The sequence below is a fragment of the Tiliqua scincoides genome, chromosome 6, assembly GCF_035046505.1.
Source record: "Tiliqua scincoides isolate rTilSci1 chromosome 6, rTilSci1.hap2, whole genome shotgun sequence".
NCBI lineage: Eukaryota > Metazoa > Chordata > Lepidosauria > Squamata > Scincidae > Tiliqua > Tiliqua scincoides.
This window is the reverse complement of record NC_089826.1, coordinates 49,791,877-49,815,963: the sequence shown is the minus strand read 5'-3', so window position 1 is coordinate 49,815,963 and position 24,087 is coordinate 49,791,877. Positions and strand designations below refer to the sequence as shown.

The 24,087-nt window shown below is 43.5% G+C and overlaps 1 protein-coding gene across 1 annotated transcript in view; it reads right to left on the bottom strand.

Annotated features, from left to right (window-relative positions):
- TMA16 (translation machinery associated 16 homolog) overlaps positions 1–23,828 on the bottom strand; it is a 29,315-nt gene extending 5,487 nt beyond the window's left edge. Inside the window, exons 1-5 of the mRNA XM_066631976.1 lie at positions 23,751–23,828; positions 20,045–20,157; positions 14,198–14,235; positions 9,356–9,440; positions 5,726–5,874 (exon numbers count right to left, since the gene is read on the bottom strand). Of these exons, the coding sequence (XP_066488073.1) occupies positions 5,726–5,874; positions 9,356–9,440; positions 14,198–14,235; positions 20,045–20,157; positions 23,751–23,753 (388 nt within the window). The 5' untranslated portion in view covers positions 23,754–23,828. The remainder of the gene's footprint in view (positions 1–5,725; positions 5,875–9,355; positions 9,441–14,197; positions 14,236–20,044; positions 20,158–23,750) is intronic.
- Positions 23,829–24,087: the final 259 nt, after the last annotated feature.

Here is a 24,087-nt window from a genome sequence, read left to right as displayed (position 1 = left end):
GGAAAAAAAGCAGTTTCAAGAGTTTTTGAATCCAGATATCTGGTATCTTTGAATCCAGATATTTGCTCCTATGTAGTTTACTATCTTGCAACCAGTATTGCATTTCAGGTACCTCATGCATTCTTCTTGACTAAACTATGTAGACTTATGAAATTGAAAATGACACAATGCTGGAAACTAAATTCTCTCGTTCCCCACTGACAGAAAAAAATGACCTTTTTTCAGAACATCAACAATAAATGAAAAGTGGAAACCTGCAACTAGATGTTCTGGAATATCCCCAGCCTGTAACAGGAATGTTTTTGTTCAGGGCTTGGAGACATGGGGAAATTTTGTGTACGGAGGAAACAAAAAGAGACACTTTTCAAACCCTACTGAAGTCTTCTCCCACTGTGCTATTAATTTTTTTTTATTTTCCAAAAACAAATATAAACACACAAAACACATAACACAAAAAACATAACACCACTACACACAAAAAAGGGGTGCAGGAAATCATATATCATTATCATATATCACTACAACTAATAAATCATTACATATCTTAATCAATTTCCTCTTCTAAATTTACCTCTTAATATCATTTTTCATTCATCCTTTGTCTATTATATCATATCAAATATAATATATATGTAATACAATCATCTAAATGCCCTATCATATTTCTAAAACTTCATTTTCAACCAAGCATAAAAAGATTTCCAATTTGTGTCAGTTTTCATTATTAATCCAAAATTTTGGAATGCCTCTCCATTGCCTCATTATTTTCTCTATTAATTCATCTTTCATTAATATTTTAAAATTCTTCCAATATCTAACATATAAAATCCTCACTACAATTAAAATCATAATAACTACGAGGTGTACGTAAATACACCTCGTTTTCTTTATAACATCTAAAATAATATTAAGCAAAAATAATTCAGGTTTCAGCGATATCATAAATTCAACAATCTCTTGTATTACATTTCTTACCATTCTCCGATGGATTTGCATTTTTTTACATATCCACCACATGTTCCTTCCACACAATTACACTTCCAACTACTACTTGATATATTCTGTTTCATTTTTACCAGTTTTTTGGTGTCATATACCATCTATAAAACATTTTATATATCTTTTCTTTAAAATTTGTTGCTCTAATAAGTTTTATATCATACTTCTAGATCTGTTCCCATTGATCTATTGTGATATTATGGTTATATTTTATGCTCATTTTATCATACATTATTTTTTCTTACGTCTCAAAATCCAATAAAAACACACTTTTAAAATATATATTTCTTTTGTTTCTAGCAATAGTCTATCAAATAGTGTCTATTCCATATAGAAACCTTTTTATTTGTCTCTCCCAAATCTTGAATCTAATTATAGGTGCATCCACCAGCCGGTCTCCACACCTTGCCTTGACAATTCTTTTTTCTCTTCTTCTTCACTCTCCGTGGAACATGTCTCTGAATTCTAGCTTTATTGTCATCCACTGTCCATTTCTTTTCCTGTGAAGCCTTCAGTAATTTATCTCTGTAAAAGGTTCTGATGAATTTCACATGAATTTCTCTTAGTAATTCGTGTTTCTCAAATAAAAAGTGTTCACTCTTCTCACTGAATCCAATTCTTTAGGTATCTCCTTAGGTGTATCAATCCATTCTGGTATTAATCTAACAATCCGTCATGATGTATCTTCTCTCTCTTCTGGTATATTTTGTATCCTCACCACTCGAGCTGCACTATCCATCTGAATTTCCATTAACGTCTCTATGTCGTGCTGATTTTCTTCTAACTCTGATATTTTAGCTTGGTCTTTCTTATCTTTTGTCCTGATTTCTCAATCTCTTATTTTCTTCTGGTGTAATTTTCACATCCATCAGGTGTCCACTAAGTTCATCTAATTGTTTAGTTAAAACATCCAAGCTGGCTTGAATCTGTGCAGTTTGATTTATTTGTTGCTGTACCATTGCCAACAGTTTTTCCATGTTGTCTTGCATAGTCTCTTTCCAGTCTTTCCCTTTCGCTGCCTCTAGTACTAATTTTCCAAATCCTGTCTCCGATGCTGGCAAACTTCGGACTTTCTTACCCGCCATCTTCATTCTTCCTTCCTGTGGAATTCAAATATCTTTTGCTCGCAATGCTCTTTAAGACCACTAGATGTCCTCAGCGTATTATCTTCCTTGCTCCACTTATAAACACAAATCCAATTCTTGCAATGTCTTTTAAAATCCACTAGACGTCACTGGTGCACTGTTCTTGTTTTGTTTCTGTTCTCTTATCTATACTTGTAGCCTTGGCAACCGACATTCCTCAGTTCGCAAGAATGTCAAAACATCCAGCCGTTTTCAGGCAATCCCGAATGAAAGTATCAAATCAACGCAAAAAACGCTCCAATACACAAACTTTATCCAAGGACAATTAATTTGTAGTCCACCGAAATGCAAAGTTGTAAAGTTGTAATTATATTTTCAGATAACCCTAACAAGCCTGGTAAATCTCTTCTATGATTTCTCCTCACACTGATAAACAGCTGAGGGGGGAAAACCTCCCACCCCCTCCGTTCTTCTCACAGCAAAAAAAAACCAAATCAGGCAGTCAATTACTCAATCCACGCCAGGCATACACAAATGGAATAACACTTAAGTCTTTCAAAGTCTTTCCCTGCTGAGGCCTTCAGCTTGATTCAACATGAATTCTTCACCATTACTGCCAAGACGGCGGAATCTCCTGGAAAAGCCCAGGAAAAGGCTTTATCTCCTCAGGAATCGTGCCATCACATGGAGGAGTTTGTCTCTCCTGACAAACAATCCCCGGGTCTCCTCAGATCCGCGGTTTTTGGGGAAAAACAGAGTGCCCTTCAAGAGCTCGAGAAAGGCACGTCTGCTCACTGCTGGCTGGTCGCTCCCCTCCCTCTCCCACTGTGCTATTAATGAGACAGAGAGAAGCCCTTGCCCATTTTGGGCACGAACATTTGAGCTATCTGGGCCTGTTCTTTTATGGCACACTTCTATTCCACAGTGCTGACTGTGAACCCAGTGAAGCAATATCCACAAACAAGTGGCTTGGGGAGAGGGCTTCCTTTCCCTCCCAGAACTAGCCTCTTCTACTGAATGTCTCTAGGCGAGAAGCCACCAATACTATCTGCTCAACAAGTCTTCCAGACTCAAGGAATGCCCTTGTTCAAGGCAGAACATAAAAGCTGAGTATCAAGACATTCATTTTAATTGTTGCCCAAGTTTATTGTGTAAACCAATTTAAACACATTTTGCTGAAAAATGGCTTGTTAATATAAGGTCTTGAAGAGCTTGTGTCAGTATGTAGTGAACCTTTTAACCGAGTTTTACTTTAAGCCTCTGGTTCCCAAACTGTGAGCTGTTGCGCCCTAGGGGGCCGCAGAAACCAGCCAAGGGAGCCGTAAAATTATTGCAGAAAACCCGCAACCCTACACCATGTGTAGGATTATAGCCCTAATGGAGAGCCTTGCCCAATGGCCCAGTAGGTTAAGGGAACCGCCAGTCAAAAAAGTTTGGGAACCACTGCTTTAAGCCCTCAACACCCTGGAGCCAAAGAAACCAAAACAAATAATACTCTAGAAAAAGCACCATGCTTCCACCAAGTCAAATACGTCAGGCCTTTTTAAGCTACAGTTGGGCCAACATAGACAGGAAAGCACGAACAGCAGCTAAAAGGAATTACAGGTAAAACCTAATTGTCCACAGATTTTTCACCTGAGGTTTTATCTCAACACAATGAGAAGGGTCCTTTAAGGGGAAAAAGTCATTTAACAATAGCCTCATTAATGTGAGAGAGGGCAGCAGGCTGACAATCCATCAATCATTCTCTCTCCAGGCACTTAGAACAGCTTCACTCCAAGGTAAGCAACCCCTCCCTTCCCCCTGAGCACATGAAAGAAAGATAATCACTTTGCATTCTTTCCCAGCGCTGCGCTCTGGATGAAGGGACGCTCTGGGTTGCTGGCTCGAAGTGAAGCCTTTCTCAGTGTCTGGAGAGAGACTGATGGATGGATTGTCTGCCTAATGACTCTGCCTTACATCACAAAGGTCAGCAAGGTTGTTTTTAAACCTCAGGCTTGCTCTTTCCCTTTCCATTTAAAATTGAATGAGATGCTGGTTTCTGCAAAACATAGCTTATCATTGCATGCAAATTTAATGAGCTATGGTCTCTGCAAACCAGGATTGGAAGCATAGAACCTTGGTTTCAGGCCAAACCACTGTTTACCAGGATTAGATAAAAAAGAAAATTACAGTTATCGCAAACCAGTAACAACCACTTCCAAACCTCAGGTGTAAGGGGGGGGGGACAAGGATGGAGTGCACAAACCTGAGCATTAAGGCTCCTCATATTGGGTGCAGTCACTGTCTTCCATTTCCTGAATGTTTTGATCCTTAAGAAATTGTGAATAACGTATGCCAATTTGTCTACATACCCCATTTCTCACTGAACTTCTAAGAACTTAAGCAGCTTGTCGGATGATCGTACACTGAAGCAGTGCCCATTCCACAGCAACAATAGACCCCAAAAGAACAGTCAAATTCAGCTAACTTCTCCTTTCTAGAATTACAGATAGATTTATAGTCTTATTTTTCTCTCTCCACAACAGAATAGAGCTATGCACCATTCAACGCACAAAAAACCTAATTAAATCAAGCCTGCAGACAAGCTCTCCCATTAAAATCAAGGAGCGAGAAGCGAGGGGAGATCTCCTGGTGATACCAAGAATTTAAACCCTAATAACTACACAGTCTAGCTGACTTCTCCGTTTTAAATTGCCATCTCTAATTACACTACCTAGCAGCAACAATTCTGCTACAATTGGAGTCACGTTTAAAGCTTGGCAAACATCCACAGCAGTAATTCGAACAAGGGACAAAAAATCGGAGGCTGAACAACAAGAAAAGGGCCACCAGCACAAGGTGCTAACCCTTTTTAAAGACTTATTTTAATTGTGTACACGCTGTGCAAAGTCAGTAATGGTAAAATTATTTTCCATTTGTTGCTGTAATTTTTTTTAGTGTACTTATATTGATTTTATTTTAAAAGATGCATATCCTGCCTCATTCCAAGAGACTCATGGCGGCTAGCAACGTATTTTAAAATACAACAAAGCATTAAACAAAACACAAAAGGGGGTAAGAGTAAAACCAGAAAGTAAACATAATCTGGAGAAGCCTGAATGAATCAATACATCTTCAAGAAAGCAAAACACAATACACACACAAAGCATATGAATATAAAGCAAAGTTCATCTCTGAATACGCCATTTCAATGTTAACAAAAGTTTTTGTTTTGTTTTGCTTTCTTTGTTTGTTTGTTGGGGTGGGGATGACGACAATAATTCCTACTCAGTTTATTTTCCCAGGAAACACCTGTGTGCCAAGGTAGCCATTAGCAGACTGGATGAAAAGGAAAGCTTCCTCTTTTTTTGTGGCTCTGCAAAGAAACTTTCTGTGTGTAACACAGCTAGAATGCAGAAACTGGAATTCAGAACAGGACGAATGCAGCTGCGGTTGGGGGGAGCACAAAGTAAGAAGGGAAAGCTGTAACCTTCCAAGCATCATCTCAACAGGCTGAAACATTTTATTTCCATAAGCAGAAACCCAATGCACTGTTGTCCTGTGAAGAAGACCGACTTGTCGACAGGAAGTTACTTATAAACAGATGCTTTTTCGTTTTTAAAAAGAGTAGGGAGAGTAACACCATCAGTCGGTCATACCTAGTCCATGCCCATCATACAGCTCTCTTTCACGCTCCATGGTGTGCTTGATGACTGTTTCTCTGGAACTGTGTTGTCTTCCCTGTCTGCCTTTAATGCTGTTCTGAAGTTCAATCTGCTCCAACTCATCACTGAATCGATGCAAATAACTGAAATACAACCATGGCAGGAAAGGTTAATTTTTTATACCTTCACGCTTTTTGCATTTGTTTTACAAGCCCCCCATCACCACCACCACAGAAGCATTGTTTTGGGGCAAGCTGCTAAACTGCCAACACTCTCATAAAGTTAGGTTGCTGTACAACAGCAGTGTGATTTTACAGCCCTTTGCCACAATCCTATTGTGCCTCTGCACTAGTGGAGCAAGTGCTCTGCCAGTACAGACTGTTGCAAACGTACAGCACAGCACGTTGTGACAGAGTTGCAGTTAGTAGCACCAAAGGCCTACATCATCCCACCAGTGCCTGTGCAAAATCCAGCATGTGTCAGGGCAAGTAAGCCCCACATCGAGCATCAGAAGGGCAGGGGATGTACAGATTGGGAGGTGGGGAAATAACAGCAGTGCTAGCACACGCCATATCCTAGCCCAGGGGTGCTCACACTTTTTTGGCTTGAGAGCTACTTTGAAACCCAGCAAGGTCCGGAGTTCTACCAGAGTTTTTTTTACAATGTTTACTTAAAATTGGAGGTAACTCGCTGACTAGCTTGTTAGTTTTGCTGCACTTAGCGCCGTTGTTTGCACATGCGCCATGACCTAAAGGTCAGAAAAAATCAGTTGTCATCTGAACGGTGAGGTGAACGGCAGATTCAGGAGCTATCCGTTGGGACGTATATTCGAGTGACAATCCACTTGAAATTAATAGTGAACGGTATTTGATTAAGGGCACAATCCTAAGCAGGTCTACTCAGAAGTCAGTCCTATTGTGTTCAATGGGACTTACTCCCAGAAAAGTGAGGTTATGCACACTTCCCAGACAGTAAACCCCAATGAAAACAATGAACTTACTTCTGAGTAGACAAGCATAGGATTGTGCTCCAAGTGGTATTTAATAGAAGAAGTTACTTTTATCAAGTGAGCAGTACTAGACGACATGGACTAGGCTTGTGGACCCTAGAACAATCAGGGGTTGCTCAGCATCCTGCCTGACCTGCTCTCCTTCCTAGCTGTGAGAAACCTTGATTGCCAGCCCCTTGGGGCAGACACCTACCTCCTGCACTAGAGGAGTGGCAGCAGCTCCTTCCCTTTCCTCTTGCCCTGGAACAATCTTGGGCTGCTTGGCTTCCTCCCCTTTCTGCTCCTTTCCCTCCTGGACTGCAAGCCCCTCAGGGCAGAGACTTGCCTCTTGCACTGGATCAGCAGCAGCACCTGCTCCTCCTTCCCTCCCCCTTTCCCTCCCCCTGGCACAGTCTTGAGCTGCTGCCCAGTTCTTACCCTGCCTCCCACCTTCCCCCCTGGACTGTGAGCCCTGCCCTCCTCCCTCCCTACCTGCCCCCTTCCCTCCTGGATTGCCAGCAGCCCCTCAGGGCAGAGACCTGTCTCTTGCACTGGAGGAGCAGCAGCAAGGAGACCCCTCCCCCTTGCCATGGCAGGGTCCTGGGCTGCAGCCTGGCTCCTTCTCCCGGCTGCCACCTTCCCCCTGGACTGCAAGCCCCTCGGGGCAGGGACCTGGAGAAGGAGCAGCACCCTCTGGCACAGCCCTGGGCTGCTGCCTGGTCCTCACCTGCCTGCAGCCTCCCCCTGGCCCGCCAGCCAGCAGCCCCTCGGGGCAGAGCCCCCTCCCAGACCCTCCTGCACTGCCAGCCCCTCGGGGCAGAGACCCCCCCAGGGGAGGGGGCGTGGCCATACTCACTTGGTGCGTGGCCACCTTCCCCTCAAGCGCTCCGGTGGGGGTGCCAACGGCCGGCCGAGGCAGGGTTGCGAGGGGGGGTCACGGAATGCCCGCTGAGCCTCTCCGCCGAGGCGCCTCCGACGCATCCCAGCCGCTCCGCCGCATGCATGCTGCAGCTCCGCCCCCACCTCCCGCACATGCCCGCCCCGCGCGCCTCCACACTGGCCTTTGTTTGGACTCCGCGCGTCCTGCGCGCGCACGCTGAGGGTACGGGTGACCACTCAACCGTCACCGGGCAGCCGGCCAATCGGAGGCGGGAGAGGCGGTTGCTAGGTGACGGCAGGCTGGGTTCTCTCCATTGTCCTGAGGCGGAAGAGGGCTGGAGTCACCTGGCCTCTAGACTCTCAGAGTCTAGACTCTCAGCCTGACTCTAGACTCTCAGACTCTAGACTCTCAGGCAGGGGTGCTCACATATTTTTGGCTTGGCGATCTACTCATTTTGCCCTCGGGATCGACAGGTCGATCGCGTTCGACATATTGGGCACCCCTGTCCTAGCCCCTTCCCAGGCCAGATCACCGATACAGATCCACTCAGACATGCACCAGCAATTTAGAAGGTGCATGTCTGAGTAGATCCATTGCCACGGCTGTCCCCTTACCTTAAGGAGACCTCCAGACTGCAAAATTCCCCTGTGGGATAAAGCAGAAGTCACACTGGCCCCGCTGCATTGGCACGGGGGAATTTCAGGGGGATTGGGGCGCTTGTCTGTATACAGTCAGCCAACAGACACATATATAAGGAAACAGTAGTGGTTAACCACATCAGACAAGGACTGCAGTGACCCAGGAAAAATTGCCACTCAACCAGGAAGCGCATTAGGTGATCTTGGCTAGTCACACACACTCAGCCTAAGCTACCTCACAGCATTGTTGCAAGAATAACACATGGGGAAGACATCCTGACCTCCTTGGAGGAAGGGCAGGGCCAAAATGAGAAACAGAAATGAATAAAGGAAAGAAGTACACCCACGTTTTCACAAGCCGTATTGATTAAGAAACGAATGTGCTTAAATGTTTTAAGACTGCTTGTATCAATTTCTATGTTTTTGGCTTACTCCCTGCTCCTGCTCTCTAAATTCTTATGCTGAATAAGATCAAAGCTCCATCTAGCCCAGTGGCCAACCAGATGCCTCCGAGAAGCCAGGTATGAAGGCAATGCTCATCTCCTGTTGTATCTCCCTGCAACATATTAAAAAATATACTGCTTCTGCACACAGAGGTTTCACGAAGCTACCTTGACCGTGCATTGGGCTAATCCTCTTTTAAAGCCATCTAAACCAGTGGCCATCCTGTGGCAGTGAATTTCCTAACAAAAGAGGTTTCAAACATACTATTTTTGTAAATGTAAGTATGCATTTACACACATCAAAGTGGAGACAACTAGGAGACACTGATTTAGGTCATATCACTGTCAACAATTTTGCACAACAGGATCACGTTACCCTGGAAGGAACATTAACATTAACTTATTTGGGATTATCAGTTATGACACAGTTATTTGTAGGAATGTAATATTTAGATTTCTACTAACTTAATAATTTATATGTTTCTAGTAAGTTAATATACATGGAACAGGAAAATCATTCCAATTCTCTCTGGCTGTCCAGAAGGAGGACATGACAGTTTCACTATCAGGATGCTGCACAGCATTCCAGACCCTAATTAGCTCAGGGCACATCTAGCCCATCATTCTTCTTTCCATCAAAACAAGCCTTCTGTTTGCTCATCTGCTGCAACTTACTTTTCTGCCAGTTCACAGGCTTCTTTTTTTGTGTATTCCACTTTGCTGGGATCAAGGTGACTTTGAAACCAAAGCAGTTTTTCACCTAAAAAAGCAAAAATACCAAATCTCAAATCCTTGCTACATCCACTTGCAAACCTGCTGCAAACATTTTGTCAGAAAAGTTAAACGTCGTATGGTATCCAAAAATGAACCTAAAGGTCCTGAAGAAGCCTCCACACCACAACCCCGAAGCCATCAACTGACAAGTTCCATGGTCACAGCCACTACTCTCCCCATGTGCTCCACTTTCCTCCGGAATGTCAGCTAAGAGCAAATAGTATCCCCCTCCCCTAAAGGACTGGATTTGGTCCAGCTGATTACACTCATCTAAGGAACCCGATGCAGTGCTGATTATTAAGCAAAAGAAGGACTGGTTCCAATATGGACCTTAAACGTATGGGATCAATGTTGCAGGCATTTGGTTGAAAAGTAATAGCATAAAGGACTTAATTTGTTTTCTTTCTGCTTTGCCAGGCAAATTACAGACTTACTAGGATGGCTTTTGGGTTGCATCCAAAGAAAGTGAGTCATAGCAACTCTGCTTCACTGAAATCAACAAGATCAGATAGTCGTGATGAACACAAATGTTTCCTTCATGTTTTAGTGAAGTAGTACCTAAATACAAAAGGTTGTACCCTAAAGAAGTTAGCATTCCTAAATCCCATTAAAATTTAATGCAACTACTGTACTAACTTTCTTAAGGTACAACTCTCTGTATTTAAATACATCACTAATAGCCAATCCTATAGAGGGCCTACAGTTGCAGATCTCTGCCATGAGTCCTCCATTGGCAGCACATCTACTGCACCACCATCACGTATATCAGAGCTACAGGTGGAAATGTGACAGAGGACACACACAGACTCTGCCCACACTGAAGCAGTACCTGTGCCGGTGGGGACAGGTCATGAGAAGTTAGGGGCAGGCAGCAGTGGATCCTAGCATGTGCTGGGATGCTATCCCTGTTTTTCCAGCCCCCTGCTTCTCGTCGGACACAATAGCTGGCTTGGGTCCAAGGAGACCCCACTGGGAAGTAGGTGACCTACTGGGAGATAAGTAAGAAAAATGCATACTTTCCTCTCCCAGACTGTCTGATAACACTCCCACCATTGTTACATGCTGTGCATGCTCCATCGGTAAGGCTGCATGGTGGAAAATGGTAGGGGATAGGATTGAGTTCTAAAGCACGAAGGAAACATTAAACAGCCATCCAATGCTGACAGCAGGGTTTTGAAACATTCATGAGATTCCTAGTACCATTTAAAGGGCTAAGTACTCTTGACCGTACAAGGCTAAAATATATTTTTCAGGTTAAGTCTTCCATGTACTTAATAACACACAAAGCAACATTCCAACGTGCCACCACACTGTTCCAAAATCAGATTCTTCAATACACCTAAGTCCCTTGTCTACATAAATAACTTGTGGATCAAATGCCATGGACTAAGATGGAAATGGAAATTATTCTTCTTGAATGCAAAATACAACATTGTATATTTTTCATAGGGCACAATACCATCTCAAGAGAAAGCGACACAAGCAGACTTTAGGGTACAAGAATAATCTGTTCAACCACCTATTTTTTCTTAGGAATTATATGCTGGCATCCATCAGCACCAAACTGTTGTGATAATGAATTATGCAGAACATTCAGATTAAAATAAAATGCACCTGATCACAACTGGGCACCAACTATTAACCTGAATTACAAAAATTAATAGGTGTGGGGGTGTGTGTGAGAGAGAGAATCACTGAAATGATCACACCTGTTTGAGGACCCTGCCATAAGGTGCCAGGCCTGTACAGCTGCATTTCAAAACACAAGAAATACATGAAAAAGATAAGTAAGAATAGGACAAAGGCACAATAGGAAGGCAAAGAACAATGTGAATGGAGGCCATTTCTTTTACGACTTGAAACCATCCTTGACCATGCCATAATTCAGCTGTGTGTCTGCTGTCTAGCAAATCCAGCTGGTAGCATCACTCAGAATTGTTCTTTTCAGCAGACTTGTAGCAGATTTTTGTCGCTTATTTCCATCACACACACACACACACACACACACACACACACACACACACACTGCTGCAGTAAACCAGCAGACTATATAACACCTTGAAAAGTGGATTAGCTGCCCTGAAGCTGAACTTTAGGAAGAGAACAGAAAACAACATGGGAGAGAAGATGAATGGGACTCATAGGAAGCAGATTCAGCAAAAGCATGCTGTTTTTTTCAAAGCCTTCCATGAATGCCTTAAAGTACTGTAAAATAGCTCTTCTTTTTGTCAAAATTTAATTTGAGAATGACTTGAGATGCACGCTGCGGTTCAGCAATAAGGATAATAGCAGATTTCCAAATTACTCTAGATAATCAAGAACAAAATGTTTCCTAGTAGCTGAAAAGGAATCCCTTTATAGAATTGAAGTATGGGGATTGCAACCTCTTCTTGACTATTTCATCATCTGCCAAGAACAGCCTTTAAGTACATAGATATTGAATAAAACCCAAAATGCCAAAGAGTCAAAACACATTATATGCTGTTGGGACAGATATATTCAAATTGAACCACTTTTTATTTGGCTCGTACACCAATTCTGTCAGTCATTATCTCCAAGTAATTGCTTCCAAATCTTTTGATATGTGAACCAGAAATATGATGTGGAGGGACAAATAAGATGCGAGAGGTGAACCACAGATATTGCTCATTGAGGTTTGGAAAAGACCTCTCTTCCATGCATTCATTTTCTGCCATTGGTTTTGCACACAGACCGAAGACCTGAACAGCAGCTCCTGCACATATACAACTATACACTGGTGTCTAAGGGAACACACTACAGAAAGTGCAGGACCGCTGGAAGATCCTTTTCCAAACCTAGGTGCAGCGGTCAGGCTCGTGGCAAGCTTCTGCTAAAATTTCTCAACAGACTTTCTATATAAACACAGCAGAAATAGGTGTTTCTCCACTTCTCTCCCCTGGCTGAATGCATCAGCACATTTATGAGCAATTTTGCAGAGAAATGTTGCCAGCAGGATGCAAGTGTTAATGGCCCCTACCTTTCCAGTTTACTGGAAACTACCAGTAGAAAACTGTTCTTCACCTGTGAAGCCTAGGGCTGCAATCCTACACAGTGGGCCTCCTTTTTGGCAGGCTCAGCATCCATGGATTTGAATATCTGTGGATGCAGACCCCATGGCTAGAAGGCCTCAGGACACAACTAGAACTTACTTCTGGTCATGTCTGGGTGGTGTTCTGTGGCCCGGAGAGGCAGTGCACAACCTCTGGACAGATGGGCATGCTCCCAGGTAAGAAACTGTGGTGCCACCAGCCCCATGGATTTAATTATCTGTGGAATGTGTTATCTGCAAGGGGCTCCTGGAATGGATCCCCCACAGATGAGGGTCCACTGTACACACTTTCCTGGAAATAAGCCCCAATAAAACACAATGAAAATTATGTGTGAGGCATCTGACATTGAAAAGTGAACACCTTAAGCCAGCAATTTTCAACCAATGTGCCACAGCACACTGGTGTGCCACAAAAGGTCCAGAGGTGCGCCACAGGAATTGAGGACAGCATTTGAAAATTGCTGAAAAAAATTCTTCCAAATTCTGGGGCTCTGTTTTTAGGGCAATTGTCTGTCCTTCTTCACCCACCAGCTCCAGAGGAAGAGGGACAATTCATCACTATAGACCTAGAAACAGGATTACAGAACCCAGAAGAGTGTCCTGAAAGCAACATAACAAGAGGCAAAGACCACAGAGGTCAATGTGCCATGAGAAGAAGAAAAAACTGAAAGTCACGGCCTTGACCTCTCCACAGACAGGACTCTCCCTGCAAGCAGAGCTTAGGAATTTCCAAAAAATTCCAAACACTGATCTTGCCAATTCTCCTATATGGATCGGAAACACTGACTCTGCTCAAATCAGACATGAACAAGCTCAAGGTCTTCCAAATACGATGCCTGAGACAGATCCTGGGTGCCTTGCTTTGTGATCACCATTATAATGAGACAATTCAGATAAGGTGCAGTCATCAACCATCTGTCGAAGAACAAATCCGAAAATGCAGACTGCAATGGTTCGGCCACATCTGCAGAATGAACACTAGTTGGTAGCCACACAAACTCCTCTGGCAAGAGCAACCTCCCTACTGAAGGGTTCAACGGGCAACTCCAAGGAAAATGTGGCTCAAACACATTGAGGAAGATCTAAGGAACCAGTGACTGAACATCAATGAGGCTAGAAATATCGTCAAATTCACAAAAGGGGAGGTGCGTCATGACTGACACAAGGATTCCAGTGGCACCTTCAGCAGCATATTCATTGAGAGGACAACCTGCTCACCAAGTTCGAGCTAAAAACTAGAAGGAGGAGGAGGATTATAAAGAATGCCAAAATGGCCACAACAAGAGGAAGCAGCAACAGAGAAGCCTGCAAGCGTTTCAAAGACATCAGAAGGAACCGAGCAGCACTGAATCCCCTGGCAGCACCAAGCACCACCCTGACAGGAGGCTCAATCTTAAGTTATACAGCCTGTTGCATTAGTAAGGTTATGTTTTTCTCAGAAAGTCTTAAAAGGTTAAGGGCACAATTCTAACCAGGTCTACTCAGAAGTAAGTCCTATTTTGTTCAATGGGGCTTACTCTCAGGAAAGTGTGGTTAGGACTGCAGCCCAAGATTCACCACAAAACTTCATTCTCCTTGCAGCTTTTTAAAGACCTTTAAAAGGTCTTTAAAGACCTCTTTAAAGACCTTGCAGCTTTTTAAAGAAATTTTTCCCCCTCTCTCTTTCTACTCACCTACAACGCTGAGACGAAAGGCCTTTTCATTTTTCAACCTGCAAAATATTAATAGCAATGTCATATTCCTGGTATTGGATAGACACATGGGAGGAAATGAATGGCAAGGACAGGATTAAAACTTTAAAATTTGATGGTACAGAAACACCTCGGTAATGGCACAATCCTATGCATGCATACTGTGACAAGTCTCATGGTGTTGAATGGAGTTTACTTGCAGGAGAAAATGAATAGTGGCGCAGCCAAACTTTCTGTTTCCAGAATTAATCCAGGTTGTCTCCTGCTTGAGGGATCAGGGGTGGGGATTGCCGAGAGGAGGCAGGGGAAAGGCTAAATATATTTCTCAGTTCCTCGGAAAGAAATGTTTTGCTATGTTATCACAATATAAATTATTTTGGTATTTACTCAACAACTGACAAATGTCTTACTATTGAGGTATTTTAAAAAGCTTTCAGATCAAGACCCAGTATTATTCTCATAACATGGAATTACATGCCACTAAAATCGAAGGAACAGACTTTGAAATGAAAGACACACCCCAGAACATTAAGGCTGCATATGCAATTGCCATAATCAAAAGAGCAAACAAACATCAACTTTTCAGAACATCAAGAGAAATCCAAGGTGTGTGTGTGTTTTGTAATCATAGTACAAATGAAGACAAGCTAGTAGTTATTACTCTGAAGGGCATTGCTGATATCAAGAAACATGACAAGACAGTACCATACTCCTCTGGTGCTTTGTACAGGGCAAGATAAAAGCAACCTGGAGGCAAGGCAAACTGGTATTGTTCCCTTGTCACAGAGTGATCACTGCCTGGTTGAGTCATCATTAACAGCTGAAACCTAACTGCAGGGTGGGGGACAACTTTAGATGATTCATCCCTGGAGAGCAGTGGGTCCAAATAGTTTCCTAATATCAAAGGGAAATTTTTATACTGGTATGATTATTGGTTCTGTTAGTCTCTGGAACACAGAGATGACATGGGTGACAAGCAGCCAAACCCTGAGCTGTCAACGCAGGGCTGCCGCAGCACCAAAATAATGGCTGTGGCATCCAATATGCCCTGGGCAGCCGCAGCCACTGCCACCTCTTTGGGAAAGGAGGACTTTTGTCTCCTTCCCCTGCATAAGGAAAGTAGCCCCATAATGGGGATATTCAATTTTGCACCCACTATCGAGTGGGCACAAAGTAACAGAGTTCCGTGTCGAGCTGAGAGGCTTGACACGGGGCTCTGGATCTGGTAGAGCTGAGTTCCACGGGTCCTGCCTCTTCCCACCCCATCATGCCTCCTCCCCACCCTCTGCCCACCTCCCGCTGCCCGGAATGCCTCTTCTTTACTTCCCCCCCCACACCCTCACTGACCTCTCTGCCACCAGGCAGCCCACACGACCACTGAGCAGCGGACCGCTAGCCTTCCACCAGCACTGGCCCAGCGCAGGCTCGCACTGGGCTAGCTCCAATGCTGGGCCAGTGCTAAGCCGGGATTGGGCTCTGACACAATAATTTGCCTCTCTCTAGCAGAGCTCCAGGGCTTCTAATTTTTATACATTTGTGAATTCCTGAGAACTACACTACACAGTGACCTATTCCATCTCATAATGCAAAGATGTGTGCATCATTTGTGCTGTTATGTATATAGCCTCCTACACAGTTCAATCACCACCAGACTTGTTGATTTCTTGTCTTTCCTAGGGACAACTCCAACTTTCCCCAAAAAGAAACGTCTGAAGGATAGCATAGCAAAAGAAACCACAGACTGAAAAAGTTGCTCTATGTCAACCTTTGAATAAGAAATGTAAAAAAGAGACAAGAATGAGAAGAGACACCACAGCAAGATACTATTCAGTTTGAAACTGTAAGAGCTTCATCTTTAAAGTGCAATTACCGTTTAAAATATTTATTAAGTGGAAAGGCAACTGTTCTTGTTAATTCACTTGCAGCTACTGCCACTGACCAGGTCTTTTAAAACACTGCCATAGAAAATACATAAAAAAGAACAGACTCCAAATCTTCAGATTCTCTTCTCCTTTAGATCCTTTGTACACACGCATCCGATTTGTACAATACCTGCACCTATTGTACCTATTTGTACAATCCAAAAACAGTTCTAAGAGTAGAATTCTGATTGTTTGTGGTTGACTGTGAATCTAGGAAGATATTTTTGTGTTCCCACATGAATAAAAATCCACAAGACATCTGAACAGACACTTTTAACACTATTTTTGAATAAATAATGTCTACAGAAGACTGAACGTGCAGAGACACTGTGTGATTTAACTTTCTGGATTAGCAAATCCAAAAAGGACCAATTAAAAATAACTTCTTGTCTGATTAAAAAAAACTTATCCATATGTATGGTTCTCACAGGTACACGTTGTGTCCTTCCACAATAATTACTGAGCACCTTGTGAATTTGGGCCTTATCTGTTATAGACATTTGACTAATTTAATAGTTTGTTCAAGCATTTTTTTCAACTGATATTTAATTCCACAACTGCGTAGGCAGACTCAGGAAATTAAAAGTTTCACTACTATCGACAGAGATTATAGAATGTAACAATAGAAACAGTTACTCAACCCTGATTTATGATGTGCTATAGTAGTGGTCACAAGTTCAACCTGCACCAAATTTCCTACAGGAAGCACTTAAGATATTATCACTTACCATTAGAGCCACACAACCTGTGTCCTTGCTAAAGAATAAGATGCCCTAGCCAAACTGTGCCATATGTGCAGGCACCTACTCCTTAAGGCACCTACTCCTCTTCTATCCCTCTAAAACCAATGAGATCTATATTCAAGGCCAGACAAAAGGCATAACAGGAGACTGTTAATGCTGCTTTCAGATCTTCTGTTATTTATTGCTGCTATTGCAATGTTATAGATTATAACAATTTGCTGTTATTTTACAGTTTCATGTACTGTTAATCTTTTGAGCTCCTGTGGGAGGAAAAAGCAGGGTAGATTATATCAAAACGAATTAATATTTTTAAACTGCTGTGGCGAGAGACAGACAACAGTCTGCAAAAGGGAGGCCCTGGAGATTAGTAGGTTTTCAAAAAATGCTCAAATAGCTACTGTACTGAATTTATAAAGCACTTTCTAGGATTCACACATACATTAATCACTCTATACTCTTCTGAAGCCCTCTGCTTATTAACATTGCCATTTTACAATTGCAAGTTCAATTTTTGTGAGCAAACTTGATAATGGAAACTCAGGAAGGCATAGTGGTTCAGGGATCAGAAATACTATAAAAAGGTAGGAGAAAGACAAGATTGTTAAATTGATTTAACAAAGCATATTTGTAGAAAGCTCTAATCTTCTCACAGTCAATTACTGTCAGTTCAAGTCCTTCTATATAAGATTTCAGCTTTTTCTTATCTTGACTTCCTACGTGCATGAGGCAACAGAAACAAAACATTACTCCGAATAAGAAACACAAGAAACAACTGCCAGAATGAAAAGTCTCTCTAGGTCCATGAGGGTGTTTATTTCTAGGATATAAATACAATTTATATTGTATATAGGGCCCAATCCTATCCAATTTTCCAGTGCTGGTGCAACTTTGCTAATGGGGCATGCACTGCAACTTGTAGTGGGGCAGCAGTCACAGTGGCCTACTTAAGGTATGGGAACATTTGTCCCCTTACCATGGGGCTGCATTGTAGTTGCACTGGGGCTGGAAAATTTGATAGGACTGGGCCCTCAGTTGTCAAATTGTTACTTATGAATTACAGTTCTAGCCCCACTAAAGTATGTGCAAAACCAGTGATTCACTGTCAATAGACTATTTTTAGAGTCAAACTATAGATTAGACTTACTGTATTTAAATAACATAGTACACAGTTCAAGGTCACCATCTTTTACAAAAAGATTCAAAAGAGCAGAGACAAGCAGAGACTTGCAAAAAGTCTCAGATGGGATCCACTCCCCTATCCTCTGTATCTACTGTGCCTCCTGCAGAGGGTTTAGTACCCCAATCAAGCAAGGGCCTAATCCTATCCAACTTTCCAATGCTGATGCAGCTGTGCCAAAGGGACGTGCGCTACTTCCTGCCAGCAGGGGAGTGTCATGGAGGCCTCCTCAAGGCAAGGGAATGTTTACTACAAGGCTGCATTGTGGCTGCATCAGCGCTGGGTAGTTGGTTAGCACTGGACTGAAAGGCAACAAAATTACCATGGAGGAAAATGCAATGGTTACATCCACATGGAACATGCCAAGTATAAACGAAGCATAGGTAAACATACTTTAATGTACATGATATTGATTTCTCGACTTCCTCATCTTGGGGCAAAGCAGTGGCTAAGGACCCAATCCTATCCAACTTTCCAACACTGGTACAACCACAATGCAACCCCAAGATAATGGAACAAACTTTCCCTTACCCTGAGAAGGCCTCCATGACTGCCTCCCCACCACAGGAAGTAGTGCACACCCCAGTGGCACTGCTGCTCCAGCACTGGAAAACTGGATAGAATTGGGCCCTCAGTTATTTTTCTGAGAATTTTGAAAGGTTCACATTTCAAGTATTCATCTAAGAGGATACTTAGATGAACACTCTTAAATGAATATTTGAAATGTCAAAGCTTTACTCATCCACACATTCCCTTCCCAATTGCTATTGGAGAGAATAACATTCAGGCACACCAGATAAGGCATTTTTGATAGTGGTGCAGAGCATCCCTATGAAGTTCTCTCTGATCCATCTTTGGGTGATTTTTCAGACATTTTTGAAGACTCTCTTGTTTCAGGAAACTTGCAATTTATGCTTAATATGTGCTGTCATTTCAACGGTTGCACCTGCAACAGTATTTGTAGACCATTGCTTGATGTTATTTGCTGCCCTCTAGCATTCTATGGTGTTGCAATTTCACTGCATGTTCTTATAAGTTTGAGCTGCTTTGCGTGTTTCTACAGAAAAGCAGATTGTAAGTAAGTAGTTAAGCAAGCAAGTGTATAAAGGCCACTGAAATGTCAGAAAAGCTGGTATAGCATTGTGGCTAAGACACTGAGCTAAGACTCAGGACTTCCGTAAAGCAAAGCTTGCTTCTGCAATGAGCTTGTTAGGTGGCTTTCGGCAAGCCATTCAGCTTCAGTCCTCATCTGCAATATAAGGAAACTACTTAACTGACAGGGTTGCTATAAAAGTGACATCAAGATCACACACGGAAACCCTTTGTACACCACAGCATGTGACATACTCACATGCATGCACTAAGAATGTAAAATATTATTCAAATATTTATTATTATTTATAATATTATTCAAATAATGTCTGAAAGTCAAGTGTCACAAAACCAGCATGATCACCCCAAAGATGCAGAATTGAACATCCCTCATAAGAGCATATTCCTATGCTATTAATTAAGAAAGAAGTTGTGGCAAGAAATTGAAGAACCACCCTATTTCTTCACTAATATAAGAAACAAAATTCTTCAAGCACAACATACCCAATTCCAAGTTCCAAACATGGGCAGTGAAAGATCCTTTCAAAGTAGTTGTAAATATGAGACAACTGAGACATTTGCACAATAGCCAAATGGCCAAGATGTTACATGCCTGAAGAAACACCTTTCATCAGTGTGATGTTTTCCAACAGGGTGTATGAGGTGTCAGGAACCCAGCAAGATCACAGGCGAGGGGGGTCAGAGCTTCAACAGTAATTGGCTGTCAGCAAGACATATGCCTGTGAATGCACTTTATTTTTTAACCCACTTAGGAGCAAGCTTTGCCGGCTCAGTGTTTTCTGACATTTCTAGGCCAAGAAAGTTCTCTTAAGAACACAGCAGGACAGTATTTCTTCTTCAGTACCACTGAATATTAGAATACAGTGAAACTTACTTTTCCTTTTTGTCTTGTTTGTGTACTTCTTTTGCAAGTTGAGCAGCTTTTCTGCTGTAAGGATGGACAGCTTTCTTCTCCTGCCCCACTCCTCGGTTTTTTGGTGCCTTGGGCTAAAAAAATCAACCAAAAGAAATATAGTACTATATATTTTAAAGCACTACCCTGCCTGCCTACTCAGAAGTAAGTCTCACTGAGTTCAATGGGGCTGACTCCCAGAAAAGCATGCATAGGATTGCAGATTTAGAGCCCAATCCTATCCAATTTTCCAGGGCCGGTGCAACTATATCAATGGGGTGTGTGCTGCATCCTGCAGTGGGGGGACAGTCACATAGGCCTCCTCAAGGTATGGGAGCATTTGTTCTCTTACCTTGGGGCTGCATTGCGGCTGCACTGGAGCTGGAAAGTTGGATAGGATTGGGCCCTTAATCTCAAATACCGATCAACTACACTGATGACAGGCTTAACCTCAAATACCCAACAACTTGAAATACGTACATTTGTAAAATTATACAGCTAAATTTTTTTTCATTAAGAAGCATCAAAAGGTCTTACAGGCCCATTGTACAATGTTGATGTTGCTTGCTTTCAGTACGCATTGGCTTGTAACATTTATAATACTTAAGATAACTCTTGAAAAATTACAGAGATTAATTGCTACCTCCAACATCCTTAAAAGTACCATGTCATCAATCTTGCAGGGCTGCTGTAGAGAATACTGGCAAGATACCTGCATGCAATGCACTGAACTCCCAGTACTGCTACTAAGATGCTTTCCCACCTCTCAGTCTGCAAACAAATAATTTAAGCACTGCTCTCTGTTCACCAGGTCTCCAGACCCCTGCACTCCAACTGTCAGCAGAGGGGTGGCAAGGAGATCTAGATATTCTGCCAATGGGGAATCAGATTCAATCCTCAAAAAATACAGAGCTGGAAAAGATCTATTAAAACAATCTCTTCTATGATTTTGAGGTGACCTTTCATTAAGACCGCAATCCTACACAGACTTACCTATGAGTAAGTCCTACTGAATTCAATAAGATTTACTTCTAAGGAGACACATGGGATTGTTCTGTAAAGGACTGAGCCAGGATGGTGTACTGCAATGGATCCCAAACTTTTCTACTGGTCGCTCCCTTGACCTATTGGGCCATGGCTCCCCAATAGTGCTACAATCCTATACATTGTACAGGGCAGCAGGTTTTTCACGAGTTACATGGCTCCCCTGGCTAGTTTCCATGGCTCCCCAGGGAGCCACGGCTCACAGTTTGGAAACCACTGCTGTGGTGGTTTGAGTTAGACTTAGACCTGGAAAATCCAGATTCAAATGCCTATTCAGCCATGAAGCTTTCTGAATAATCTTGGGTCAGTCACTATCTCTCAGTCTCACCCACCTCACATGGTTGTTGTGAGGAAAAAAAGCAAGGAAGGTACTATGTACACCACCCTGAGCTCCTTGGAGGAAGGTTGGTATAAAAAAATGTGGAAAATAATAAAGGGTTCAAGCATTTTCCCTACAAGGAAAGGTTACAGCATGTTGGGAGGGCAGGATTAGTTTCTGAAAAAATAGAGAAAAACGGAGAAGAAAAAAGAGAAGAAAAAAAGAGAAAAACAGAGGCTTAGTAGAAAAGCAGAGCAGCTGGTATGGTGAAATCGGTTTTAAGTCTTCAAAAGCCAGTTAGGCCCTGAGTGAGTGCCATTTTAAAGTGGGTATAGATGCTAAAAGTTTTGGAACCACTGCTCTACTATGTCATGTCAGACTGGAGACAGGAGATTACATACCCAAACTCTGCCCCACAAAGAAACCAGTACATTAAGAGAATGCTAGGCTTGAGGCCTTCCATGTTTCAAGGGTGTGCTTGACCCTTCTGCTTTACAGAAATAAGTATTTTTTCTTTTAAACACATAGCATGGTTCTAATATATTTTAACTTCAATACTCTCTCTCATCATCTATACATGCTCCTTACACAATTCATGCCTGTTATTTTGATCTATGAAGCACTTGGTGGCTTGAGCACTAATTTTACTATGTTCTGTGAAATCATCAAGATTGATCAAAAGCACCTTGGCTTACCCAGGGGAAGGGGACAAAAGTCCCTTTCTCCCAAGGAGCTGCCAGTGGTGCCTGCAAAGCATGCAGGATGCAGCGGCAGACATTTTCAGAGCCACTGCAGCCTCGCAAGCACGGCAGCTCAGGATTGGGCTGTTAGTATGTTCCACTACACCAGTGGTTCTCAAACTTTTTAGCACTAGGACACTTTTTTAGAATGTGTTGGGACCCACCATAAGTCACATCATGGGAGTGACATCATCAAGCAGGAAAATGTTTAACACACCCCATATGGAAAAATCAAGTCAAATCAATTAATTAAGTTTAAAAATTTGTTTAGAATAAAGGACAACCCTCCAAACCCTCCCAAGTAGTTGCTGATCTGTTTAATAAAAAAAATTCCCCAAACATCCCAAAGACTACAATTCTATCACACTTACTCGGAAATAAGCCCCAATGACTATCATTGTTAAAAGCATATACATAGTAGCTTGTTAAAAGTAAAGATCTGTAACATTTCTCCAAATGCAGTCACATACTATGATAGCATCAAGTCTAATATATGAAAAATAAAATACACATTGAAATGAATGGAGACCCACCAGAAATTGGCTCACAACCCACCCAGTGAGCACCGACCCACAGTTTAAGAAACACTGAACTACACAAATACTAATAAACAGAGTACTGTGCAACCTAAATGCTACAAGTATCAATTCCTTGCAGCATAGATTTTCACAGAGCTCCCCCAATGAGCGTAAGAACAATGAGTTGCATCAGGCCAAGCATATAGTCCAGAATCTTGTTTCTCACAACTAACCATTTACCCCTCAGGGAAGTCCACAAGCAGGAGAGAAAAGCTTACCTGTCTCCTGCCACTGATTTCCTACAACTGGTATTCAGAGGCAATTCTGCTTTTCAGGGGCAGATCCAGCGTTTGTGTTGGAGGGGGGCCATGAGCACTCCCTTAACTCCAGACCCCAGGTAAACCAGGTGGACCTGGGTGGACTTGGAACCCAGATGTACCTTTGGGGTAGACCTGGGCTCCTGCCTGGACATGAAGCCCAGATCTACCTGCTAGGTAGACCTGGACTCCTGGTTGAACTGTTGGCCTCTGTGACCTATTTCTGGGTGGGTAGACCTGGGACTGGACATAGAACCCAGAACTACCTGCCAGATAGACCTGGGCTCCAGATTAAGCAGATGACCAATATGGTGGTTTGCTAGGCGGGTAGACCTGGGTTCTTGACTGGACATGGAGCCCAGACCTATCTGCTGCTGGGTAGCCCTGGGCTCCTGGTTGAGCTCAAGGCCTCTGTGGCTGTTTGCTGGGCATGCAGACCTGGGCTCCTGCCTGGACATGGAGCGCAGATCTACCTGCCAGGCAGACCTGGGCTCCCGGGTGAGCTCATGGCCTCTGTAGCCGCCAGCTGGACGGGGAGACCTGGGCTCCCAGCTGGACAAGGAGCCTGCTGGGTAGCCCTGGGCTCCCACCAACTCGGCTCCACCGGCCAGCAGTGCCCCAGCCAGCGGTGTTCCCCTGGCTCCCGCTCTGCTGCCCGCCGCACCACGGCCCCCCCGGACCAGCCCTGCCATTCTCCCGGGGGTCACAAGCGGCACGCACAAGCCCCAGCCGCCCCCCGGCCAGACTCACCATCCTCGCGCAGCACAGGCCACTCCCAGCAGGCGCCCTCGGCGTGGGCAAGCCCGGGCGGAACAAGTCCGACGCCGGACGCCTCCCGACCGAGAAACAAGCGCCGCGGCCTCCCGGTTCCGCCTCCTCCCAATGAAAGGGCGCTGGGAGGGAGGCACGTGCCTGGCTGCTTCCAGGCTCAGCACTCCCCCCAGTTCAGCGGCTTGCGGTGGGTGGGGAGGCAGGTGAGGCAGAGCCTCCCCACTGGAGCCGTCAGGAAAGTGCCGCTGCCTTGTGAGGCGCCCCAGCACCCACAACCCATGCGCAGCGCATGAGACTGGAGAGCACAGAGCGCGTG